Below are 12609 nucleotides of genomic sequence, written 5' to 3'. Positions count from 1 at the left end.
GATGGGAGTGTCAGAGACAGTACGATTGGCACAGGACAGAGCGGAGTTTAGGGCTTTTGTACATAGGGTCGCTATGAGTTGCAAGCGACTCGACGGCACATAACAACAACAACAACATGAAATATAAACTAAAAAACTGTTTAATTAAGATAACTTTTTTGGAAAATGGTATAAGCAAAGGCAGTATTCCTTGGATTTTGTTGACATATAATTTACAAAACCAATGGATTTCAGGAGGTAATATATGAAGAAGAACCAATGGCAGCAATTTGCTCTAGTCTAGTATTTTTTCTACCACATGTCTGTCAGTTTGCCATACTACAGTGGCTTGCTTGTTGCTTCAATGCTGAAATCTATGTCACTAGTATATCAAATACCACCAGAGCCACTCATGGTGGACAGGCCCTCAAAAACCCTGTGAATAACAGTGCTTTCTGAATGCTGAGATGTAATACATAGTGACGGCTATAGTCTGATCTTCTGCAGCAAATGCTTCAAGTCCTCCTCACTTTCAGCAAGCAAGGTTGTCATCTGCATAATGTGGGTTATTGATGAGTCTCCTTCCGATCCTGATACTACATTCCTCTTCATAGAGTACAGTTTCTCAAGTAATTTGCTCAGTATACAGACTGAATAGGTATGGAGAGAGAATACAACTCTGACGCACTCCCTTCTTAATTTTAAACCATGTAGTACTCCCTTGCTTTGTTCACACAACAGCCTCACAGTGTAGTTATAGGTTTTGCGTGAGCACATGAGGAATGAGGGGAGTAGAAATAGAATATACAGCCAATGAATACTGTAAGCAATTAAGGGGAGGAAGGATCAACCTAGAATGAATAGACAAATATATATGTATTGCAATTAGCAATTTGGAGCCAGATACGTTCACACGGAAAGAAGGAAGAGAAGAAAGAGGGCGGAACGTGGGGAGAAAATAACAAAAAAGGGTACTAGTGCATTAGAGATTAGTAGATGGATGGGTAGAATGAAGGGATATGTAAAGTATAGTTAGAACTTGAGAAGACATTGTGATAAAAGGCACTTATCAAAATACATATGAAATGATTGAATGAAAACCAGTAATAATAATTCTTTTAAAACCAAATAGTACTGAAGGAAGAAATAATTTGGGGAAAACTAGTATTCTTTTTAAAAAAAAATTTATTGTGTGTGTACCATCAAATCGGATCCGACTGGAAGAAACTGCCCCTCCTTGGATTCAAACTGCGTTCCACTGGGATTGCATCACAACTTCTTGCCACTAGGCTACGAGGACTCCCAAAAAAATAGGTATTCTTTTTCAATTCCAAGTACTGAAGTACTCAGAATTAAAGTATTTTAGCAAATAGACCCAGCCCTGGACATACTCACTTGTCTATGTGAAAACATTTGGAAGACAGGTACCTGGTCAACTCTACTTGTTCACATTAAAGAAACAGTGATCCAACACAACACAGATATTATTTAATAATAACATTAATAGTACTTCATGTTAGTAAAATCTTACAGAAGATTACTCAAAGATGACTGGAGTAGTTCATTAACTGGGAACTGCCAAAAATTCAAGGTGGATTCAGAAGAAGCTCTGGGAAAACAATTATCATTCCTGATATCCAATAGATTTTGGCTGAAAGCAAAGGATAGCAAAAGGAGATTTACTCATACTCTATTAACTCACAACCAAAGACATTTGACTGTGTTAAACATGTAGATATCGCTGAGAATAAAATTCCAGAAGATTTATGGATAACATTGAAAATAATGGAAATCTCAGAACACATAATCGTGTTCATGCCACACCTGAGAAGATAGACTACAAGAAAAGGAAGATGGCATAAGGATTGCAGGAAGAATCATCAACATCAACAACCTGCATTAGGAAGATGACACAACCTTGTTTGCAGAAAACAAAGAAGGCTCAAAGCACTTACTGAAGAAGAACAGAGACTACAGTCTTCAATATGAGCCTTCCAGGAAAGATAGTGGACTAGAGATGGCAGTTCAGACTTCAGCACCAAAGACACCAGAAAACAAATATAACAAATACCAATGATAACCTGGGAATCCTAAATCTAGAAGAAAAGGCAAAGAAGTATTTCAAAACAAACTAAAGCAAATATCCGAAGGTTAAACAGCTTTTTGCTTTGCACGGAAATACAAGACTGCAGTGGTACTCACACCAGAAGCTAGCTAATGGCCAAGCATAAAGCAGCAACAATATCCAAACACACATGTATCTCTTGCAGCTTTATCCACCAAGCAAGACTAATCAGTCGCCTGTTTCACCTGAATAATGAAAACTGCAATCAACACTGGCCCAGTCTTCCCTCAACTGCTCTACAGAAATATCCATTAAAGAAATGCACACACATCACCATGCTCTACAAGTAATGCAGCACACTCGCATGACTCAGACAGATATATCAAAACAAAATAATATGAAGACAGCACCACAACATTATCTTAGAGACATTAGACTATTTTGAACTAGTCAAAAAACAAGTTAAGATAAAAAAATCATCAAAATAAACAATCAGAAAAGTTTTCAGAGGAAAAAGTGCTTCTTGATAAAGAACTCAAAAGAATGATGATTCAATTCCTTCAAAAGGTTAAGAAAAAGGTAAAACTAAAAAAATCAAATAGAAAACATAGAATTTTTTAAATCACAAGATCAAATAGAGAAAAGAAGTAGAAAACTAGAATATGAAAACAGTAAAATGGAAATCAGAATATTAAAACTAAAATTTCAGAAATACATAATGCATTGAAAGGATAACAGAGCATACCTGAAGAAATGGAACACAGACTTAGTGAGATGGAGAACAAATTGTTCAATATTAATCTGCTAGAGGAACATTCAGAAAAAAGAAGAAAATGAAGAAAGCTTAAGAATTATGTGGGACACATCACAACAAGATAAAGGTAAAGAATCCAATAGAAAAATGCGCACAGGATATGAACAGGCACATCACCAAAGAAGACATTTAGTTGGCCAACAAGCACATGAAGAAATGTTCAAAATCCCTAGCTCGGAAAGAGATGCAAATCAAAACAACTCTGAGATATCATCTCACCCCAGTAAAAATAGCAAAATTTAACAGAACAGCAAGCAATAAATGCTGGCAAGGTTGTGGAGAAACTGGAACCCTTATTCACTGTTGGGGGGAGTGTAAAATGGTGTAACCATTGCGGAAGGCAGTATAGCACTTTCTCAAAAAGTTGGATATAGAGATACCATTTGACCCAGCAATTACACTACTGGGAATATACCCCAAAGAGACCATAACTGACATCCAAGAAGATATATGTACACCCATGTTTTTCATGGCTTTGTTCACAATAGCAAGGATTTGGAAACAACCTAAGTGCCCATCAATAAGCGAATGGATAGAGAAGCAGTGGTATATTCACATAATGGAATACTGCGCTGCATTGAAAAACAAGGAACTCATGCGATATTATTCAAAATGGGTGACCCTGGAGGACATTGTGCTGAGTGATGTATCTCAATCACAAAAGAACAAATACTGTATGGTGCCACTCTTGTAAACAGGACTGACATTGGGGTTGGGGGGAGACTGAGAAAGATGGGTTAAAAAATGTATACTGCATTGAAACAGGTGAGGGAGAAAACTGTTTAAAAGGGACATGTTATTAGGTATTTTTCTCATGACAGGAGTCCAGAGCAAAGGCTGCATAATGGAGTAGACCTGGGGGGGGGGAGAGACTGTAAAACAATGAAAGAATTTTTATTTTACTTTTCCAAGAGGGTAGTGTACTGCGGGGCAGGGTTGGGAGGAGAGAAAAAAAGTGCAACAATGAATGAATGGAAATCCAAAGTCTCTGTAAATTTTCATTGACATTAACAATAATTTTTTTTAAATACGTTTAATGAGCATTTACAGAGGTTTTGGATTTCCATTCATTCATTGCTTCACTTCTCTCCCCGCCCAGCCTCGCCCCCACCCCGCAGTTCGCTCCTCTCTTTCAAAAGTAAAAGAAACACTCCTTCCCTGGTACACAATCCCTCCGCACCCCTCCCACCGCCCCAAGTGAAATTAACAATAAAATTTTTAAAATGTAATAAATAAAAAAAGATATATAAACAAAAAATAAGTCAATCTAGATGCTATAATTTTATGAAAAGCACCAGAGATTCCTTTAGCTTCATTTTCATGTGGAGACTTGGAAATAAAATGTACATATTTTAAATACGAAAATCAGATATCATAGATATCATAAAACATAATAAAGAAAGTCTCAATTCAACCACACAAAAAAAGAATTATGTGGGATAGAATCAAGAAGAATAACATATATGATAGGAATTTCAGACAAGAAGAGATCAACAAAAGCAGAGAGGAAACAGTTTAAGATTTGCTGGTAGGAAACTTCCTAAGCATCATGGAAAATGAGAAATATGCATTGAAGAACCTGAATGAACCCCAAATAGCACAGACTCCAGAAAAAATACACCAAGATATACATAATGCCTTTTTCTAAAAGTAAGGAATAGCACTGCCAAACCAAAGGCACATCATTCAAATCCACCAGCTGCTATGTGGGAGAAGAAAGAAGGGCAATCTCCTTCCATGCGATTGTCTGCCTCTGAAAACCTGCTGTGAGTGAATTCTGACTTGACAGTACACAACAAAAGGACATAGCACTTGAGTGTTAAAGAACAAATAAGAATTACCATCTCACTCCCTTAGATTTTTTTTTAATTAAGAAAATTAGTTAAATAATTTGAACAGTCATACTAAAGGGTAAAAGAGAGAACCGTTTATTTCCAGGGGTTAGAGACTACAAGGGGATAAAACCAGGGGGGAGTTTTTTTCCATTTTTTTGTTAATCAGACTGTTCTGTACCCTGATTATAGGTATATTAATGGTTAAACAAATCTATATATGGAAACAACCCAAAAGTCCATCAACAAAAGAATGGATAGAGAAACTATGGTATATTCACACAAGAGAATACTATACAGCACCAAAGAACAATTAAGTATATGTAAAATATGACATAATATGGGAGAGTCTACAGGGCATTATGTTGAGTGAAACAATTCAGTCACAAAAGGACAGACACTGTATAAGATTGCTACTGTGGAAACAGGAGGGTAACAGGGATTTGGAAGGTGGGAGTGGGAGGAAAAAGGGAACAAAAAAAGAATGGTCAGACAACACTACAGGGACTAAGACAGACAAGGATAAACCTGGGAAGAACAAAGATTAGGACAGTAGGCAACTGCAATTAACAAATAGGAACAATATAACTGCTCAAAAGGAGAAGAGGTGTGGAAGAATGTTGTTGTCATTGTTGTTATGTGCCATCTAGTCGCTTGAGACTCATAGTGACCCTATGTACAACAGCCCTAAACTCTGCTCTGTCCTGTGCCAATCGCACTTGTCTCCAACACTCCCAGCCGGATTAACCCAGTCACTGAATCAATTCACCTCATAGAGGGCCTTCCCCTCCTGTGCATCCTCCCAAGCATGATGTCCTTCTCCAAGGACCAGTCTCTCCTTACAACATGTGCAAAGTATGTTAGACACCCGGTTTAACCCTTTCCAGGATGAATCTGTTTGTTTTCCTAGCAGTCCATGGTACCCTCAATACTCTTCTCCAGCACCACAGCTCAAAGGCATCAATTCTCCTTCTATCCTCCTTGGTCATTGTCCAACTCTCTGATGCATTACAAGTGACTGCAAAGAGCATGGCCTGTATCAGATGCACCTTAGTCTCCAGAGAAACACCATTGGTCTTCAGTACCTTGGAGAGGTCCCTAACAGCAGACTTTCCCATGGCAATGCGCCTTTCATTTCCTGGCTACTGGTGCCAAGACTGTTGACTATGGAGCCAAGAAAAAAAAAAAACAAAACTGTGAACAATCTCAATCTCTTCACCATCCATCCTGATGTTGCCAATTGGTCCAGTGGTGAGAATCTTTGTCTTCTTGACATTGAGCCTCAATCCATATTGGAGGCTGCAGTCCTGGATCCTCTGCAGCAAGCAAGTCAGGTCCTCCTCAGGTTCAGCAAGCAGGGTTGTGTCATCTGCATAACACAGATTGTTGATAGATCGTCCACCAATCTTGACCCCACATTTCTCCTCACAGAGCCCACACTCTCGGATAATCTGTTCTGCATACAGGTTGAAAGAGTATAGAGATAGGACACATCCCTGACATACGCCCTTTCCAATTTTGAACCATGCAGTGTTCCCTTGCTCTGTTCTGACGACTGCCTCCTGGTCCAACTATAGGTTTCACATTAGAATGATCAAGTGTTCTGGTATTCCCATTCTTCTCAGAGTCAGTCACAGTTTGTTACAAGCCACACATGATGGGACAAAAGTCATAGATCACTAATAATTATATAAAACGCAATATATAGAAATTATTGAATAAAACAAAATGCACATGAAAAGAACAATGCATACGAATGACTGTATATGCAAATAAAAAACCACATTGAGATATCATCTCACCCCAGAAGCAGTGGAAAAGTTTAGTAGGGCAGCAAGCAGTAAATTCTGGAGAGGATGTGTAGAGGTAGGAACTGTCATACACTGTTGGTGGGATTGTAAAATGGTGCAACCACTCTGGAAGACAGTTTGGTGTTTCTTCAAAAAGTTGAACATACCAACTCTGCATGACCCAGCTATTCTACTACTAGGAATTTACCCCAAGGAAATTAGAACTGAGATACAAACAGAGATTTGTACATCAATGTTCATAGTAGCATTACTCACCATTGCAAGAATATGGAAACAGCCCAAATGTACAACCATAACCAGGTGGACTGAGAAATTGTGGTACTTTCACACAATGGAATACTAAGCAGCACTCATGAGCAATGATTTTGAAAAGTACTATGTACTTTAAAGAGGCTGGAGAGCATTATGCTGAGTGAACTAACTTTGTCTCTTAAGGACCGATACTGCATAAGACAATTATTGTAAAAATAGAACGATAACATTAAAGCATGTATGAGAAAGGGAGGGAAGGCTGAGGATGTGCACAGGCAAAACCACAGGGCTGCACAGTTTGTTGGATAAAAGGAGGAGGGCAAGGAAAGGGAAAGGATCTGGGTGAAAAGACAGGGTAATGATGGGCAAGGTCCAATGGTGATTAGTTTTATAAACCATAATGTATGAGAATGACTATATGAAACACAATGCGAATGAAGAATAGTGTACACAATTTGTATAAACAATGTATACAAACTTTGTAAACAAACCAATAAAAAATACAAAGGAAAAACAGTGAGTGATTATATAAAATGAAATGTAGAAAACATAATATACCTAAATGATTACATTACAATCAGAAAACTAGCAGTGAGGAAATCAAAAGACAAAATCCATTAGGGAAATCAGCTGTTAAGGACAGCTCCAGAGGGGTAAAGAGCAATGACATCAGTCTAGAGACTAACGTGCACCTGATCCAGGCCATGATTTTCGCAATTACCTATTACGCATCAGAGAGGTGGACAATGACCAAAGAAAACAAGAAAAAGAATTAATGCCTTTGAGTTGTGGTGCTGAAAAAGAAAACTGAACATACTATAATAGACTGTTAACAGAACTAACAGGTATGTCCTAGAAAGGGTGAAATCAACTTTCTCCTAAGAAACAAGGATTTTTTTTTAATTTTAAATTGATGTTAACAAAAGTTTACAGAGACTTTGGATTTCCATTCATTCATTGTTGCACTTTTCTCCCTGCCCAACCCTCCCCTCCAATTCACTTTTCTTTTTGAAAAGTAAAAGAATAAATTCTTTCACTACTATTCAATCCCTCCCCCCAAGTCCACTCCACTATGCTACCTTCATTCTGGACTCCTGTCATAACAGTAAGCAGCAAGGATTTTGAGGCTTTGTCTCACATGCTTTGGGCATATTGTCATGAGGGACCAGTACTTGGAGAAGGACATCATGCTTGAAAGGGTGGAGGAATAGTACAGGCAAAGATGAGCCCAGACTGACACTGAAAGAGTGAGGTTGGCCCAAGGTTCAGAGTTGCTGTGCATAGGATCACTATGAGTTGTGGTCAATTCAAAAGTACCTAACAACAACATATAAATGATAATATGCAATCATTTTTATTGTATGCAAGAAATAAATTGAAAAATGTACAATGGCTAATGTAGCTAGTGGCTGCTATACTGGACAGGAAAAAACAGAACATTTCTATAATCACAGAATTTTCTATTGGAGAGTACTGTTCTGGATACAATTACTTCCTCCCTTTTCCCACCAATAAAGTACTAACCTTGGGGAAAAAAACAGGGAGTGAGGGTATTCTTTTCCCATTAGGTTTAAATACACTGTATCTGCAGATGCTCTGCTGGAGAAGGAGGGGCAATCTCCTCCTGTACCAGTCAGAAGGGATTTGAAGGTACACACATACAAAATAATAAAACAAAAAATTAAAAAAATACCCTGTATCTGATATTAAAATAATACCTTGTATTGAAAACTTTTTTCCTAAGAAATGCCCATTTAACAAAGTATCATTGATAAATTCATATAATTTTAAAAGTAAAAATGAATACACAGTTTGATGTACTTTAGACTTCTTTTTTTTGTACTTTAGACTTCTTTAGTCTACTTTTTTTTTCTATATTTTATTAATTTTCATAAACATTTACAGAGATTTTGGGTTTCCATTCATTCATTGTTGCACTTAGTCTACTTTTTAATATATAAATATTGTTGTTATGTGTCACTGAGTCAGAACAGACTCACAGTTGATCTTCCGTGAGTTTTCACAGGCTATAACTCACACAGGAAGATTTAAACCACTCTCTTTTAAGCTTGTGGTGTAACTCTCTATCCACTAGGCCACCAGAGTCCCTTTATATATAAAAGATAAATTAAAAAGGAAACTATTTACAAAGCACTATAAAAATGCACTATAAAAATTCCCTTATATCCCTATGATGTTTTTATGCTTCATATGGAAAAACATTTCCTTATTAATAATTCCTACTTATGTTTCAAAGCTGGAATCTGTGGTTCTGGATACTACATATTTTCTGATAAATTAAAAACATTTCCTTATTAATAATTCCTACTTATGTTTCAAAGCTGGAATCTGTGGTTCTGGATACTACATATTTTCTGATAAACTAAAAACTTTGAAAGAAAAGTGTTGTTGAACATATTTTCAAAAAATATTTTAATTTGTTAACATATCCTCAATGTAAAACAAACAAACAAACAAAAAAAGTTTAACTATCTTAATCATGAGCTTTAAAAATAGATTACTCGGGCTGTGGGTCCTGTCGCTTCCTCACCCTCCCCGCCGACATCATGCTCCAGTTCCTGCTTGGATTTACTTTTGGAAACATCGTTGGAATGTACCTGGCTCAGAACTACGAGATACCAAACTTGGCCAAAAAGCTTGAGGACATCAAGAAGGACTTGGATGCCAAGAAGAAGCCACCTAGCTCGTGAGGGCCCCCTGCTGTAGGCCCTCTGGGCCCCCATGGATCAGCCCTCCCCCAGAGCCTCCTCACCCTCGAACCATCGGCTTGTGGTCATCGCAGCCTCAGCAAGGTTCCTCTTTGCTGGATCCTGAGTTGCCTTAGAGCAAAAATGGGGCCTCCAAGGGAGAGCTCCGCCACCTCCCCACGTGCTCTCTCCTCCCCCTTGTTCTAGCTGGTGGGAGAGCCCAAGACTGGATTATGGTGCTAGATAGTAAACATAACCCTCAAATTGTCTCCTCTTTGTTCCTTGGATTACTACTACCTTTTCGAAAGAAAAAAAAAATAGATTACTCAAAGGGGCCCTTTAGAGTAGTGAGAGAAGATCTTCACCCTGAAACCTACAGCGTCCCTTTTCAGCAGGAAGTAGCTAAGAGAATACGCCATCCCCTTTTCCTTATGAATCAGGGTGAAGTCTCTCTCAGGGAGGAGTGATAGGGAATGGCAAAGGACACACTGACAAAGGAGATTAATCAGAACTGGCTTTGGCAAGCACTGTGGCAATGGGACAATTAAAACAGACTTTGAAGAGGGGGGGAAGAGGAATGAACTGGGAGGAGGGTAGAGAAAATAATGCAACAATCAATGAATGGAAACCCAAAATCTGTAAATGTTCATTAAAATTAATAAAATTTAATTTAAAAAATAGATTACTATATCCATTAAGTATAACTCATTGTTGTTTTGTTGTTAGGTGCTGTCGAGTCATAGATGACTCATAGCGACCCTATGAACAAAGAACCTGAGAAGAGTTTCTGGAGGCATGCTATTTCAGAAATGGATGCCATTCCTGCTTCCAAGCTTGTTATAATTGGGAAGCTCCACCAAACACTGTCTACCATGGGTAACTGTTATCATTTCTGGCACATCAGTGTCACAGTGTTTAACATCACAGTAACCACGAGTTACCTCTGCACAGTAATGTACAGACCAGTGCTATACCACTTAGAAGAATGATTGACAAAAAACAATTTAAACCAGGCCTGAGGGCCACAGATTAAAATCACCCACCTTGGGCTTGGTAGCATCACTTTCTATCCACTAAGCCAACGTATCCCTACGTTGTTGCTGTTATTGTTGTTAGGTGCCGTCGAGTTGTAAATGACTCATCATGACCCTATCTATGAATGAAAGACCTGAGCACTGTTCATAGAATTTAGAGAGGCAAGCCATTTCGGAAGCGGATGCCACTCCTATTTCTAAGCTTGTTTTAACTGGGAAGCTCCACCAAACACTGTTCACCATGGGTAACCGTTATTGCTTTTGACACATCAGTCTCATAGTGTTTAGCATGACAGCAACCACGAGTTATATAACACACACACACACATATATAACATATTAGATTCTACTAACAAGCTCTGGTAGTTTAGTGGTAGAGCAAACCAATAAAAGACTTCTGTCATAATTAAATACACTTATTGCACCTGTACATTTTAATTCCACGGAAATAAATATACAATAGTTCAAAGGTTCACTGCAGTTACAATAGGATGCAACAGATTCAAAATTAATTTTTACCTGTGCCACATAAAGTATACTCCTTACTCTGACTAGTGGATCACTGTGGTGTTTTGGATTCCAAGAGAATAAGAGTCATGTCAAAAGATCTACGTACTTCATTTTCTACAGCAAACTAACAAATGGACTACCGTCTTTCTAGAAAATGGTTTCAAGTATAAAGCACACTTCACACGAACATAAACATTTTCCTTTATTTAAGGGAAGAAGAATTAACTTTCCTCTGCGCATTAGCTCCTAAAGTGTCAAACTTAAGGTCTCAAAGGAAACAAAAACAAATAATCATTTTTTTATACAAAGTTTGTATACATTTTTTTCACACTATTCTTCATTCACATTGTTTTTCATACAATTAATCACCATCGGACTTGCCCATCATTACCATATCTTTTCATATGGATTTGTCCCCTTTCCTTGCCCTCTTCCCTGCACCCAACAAACTGTGCAACCCTGTGCTTTTGCCCCTACCTATCCTCACCTCTCCATTCCCCCCTCCCTCCTTGAGTTCCCATGTAAGTTTTAATAGTTATCCTTCTATTTTAACAATAATGCTCTTAGGCAGTATTTGTCCTTAAGAGACGAAGTTAATTTATGCAACACAACGCATTCAGCCTCTTCCAAGCTGCATAGCATTTTTCAAAATTGTTTCTTGTGAGTGTTGCATAGGATTCCACTGTGTGAAGAAGGTACCACAAATTCTCAGTCCATTTGGTTGTGTTTGGCCATCTGAGCTGTTTCCATGTTACTGCAATGGTGAATAACTCTGTAATGAACATTGGTGTACAAATCTCCATTTGTGTCTCGGTTCTAATTTCCTTGAGGTATATTCCTAGTAGTGGAATAGCTGAGTCATACAGAGTTTCTATGTTCAACTCTTTGATGAAATGCCAAAATGTCTCCTAGAGTGGTTGCACCATTTTACAATCCCACCAAAAGTATATGAGAATTCCCACCTCTACATATCCTCTCCAATGTTTATTGCTTGCTACCCTACTAAATTTTGACACTGCTACTAGAGTCAGATGGTATCTCATTGTGGTTTTGATCTTAATCTCTCTTATTGCCAGTGATTTTGGGTAATTCTTCACGTGTCTTTTGATCACCTGAATGTCTTCCTTTGTGAAAAGTCTTTCCATGTCTTTTGCCCATTTTGTAACTGGGTTATCAGTCTTTTTCTTCTGGTGGCCCAGGAGTATTCTGTAAACTTTGTTCCAGTTGGAACAAGTTTGGAAAAAGTTTCTGATGAGCACATACATTTAATCTTTAGAAAGTCCAATTCATCAATTTTATCCCCTCCAGATTGTGCACTTCTGTCTGTATTTGGCAGTCTCTTTATGTGACAGGATATTAAAAAAAAAAAAGATATTAACACCATTATGATCACAAAGCATTTTAAGGGGGACAAATCATTGGGGAGAAAGCTAAAATGCCATTAATTTATTCTTTTTTTTCTGTAATTATATTTTATTAATTTTCATAAGCATTTACAGAGATTTGGGGCTTCCACTCATTCATTGTTGCACTATTCTCTCTACCCTCCTCCCAGTTTGTTCTTGTCCAAATGCCACAGTGCTTGTCAAAGCCAGTTCTGATTA

General features: G+C 37.9%; 2 protein-coding genes across 2 annotated transcripts in view; one reads left to right on the top strand and one right to left on the bottom strand.

The window, feature by feature from the left end:
* ATP7A (ATPase, Cu++ transporting, alpha polypeptide) overlaps positions 1 to 12609 on the bottom strand; it is a 342426-nt gene that overhangs the window by 325493 nt on the left and 4324 nt on the right. The window lies entirely within an intron of this gene.
* Positions 9321 to 9464, top strand: LOC102853870 (uncharacterized protein C7orf73-like). The gene has a single exon (XM_006902186.1). It carries the CDS (start codon positions 9321 to 9323, stop codon positions 9462 to 9464), a length of 144 nt encoding a protein of 47 aa, XP_006902248.1.

Source organism: Elephantulus edwardii, unplaced genomic scaffold, assembly GCF_000299155.1.
Source record: "Elephantulus edwardii isolate Elephantulus edwardi_28Jun2011 unplaced genomic scaffold, EleEdw1.0 scaffold00378, whole genome shotgun sequence".
In the NCBI taxonomy this organism is placed as follows: domain Eukaryota; kingdom Metazoa; phylum Chordata; class Mammalia; order Macroscelidea; family Macroscelididae; genus Elephantulus; species Elephantulus edwardii.
The sequence above is the reverse complement of the archived record's forward strand: the minus strand, read 5'-3'. Positions and strand labels throughout refer to the sequence as shown.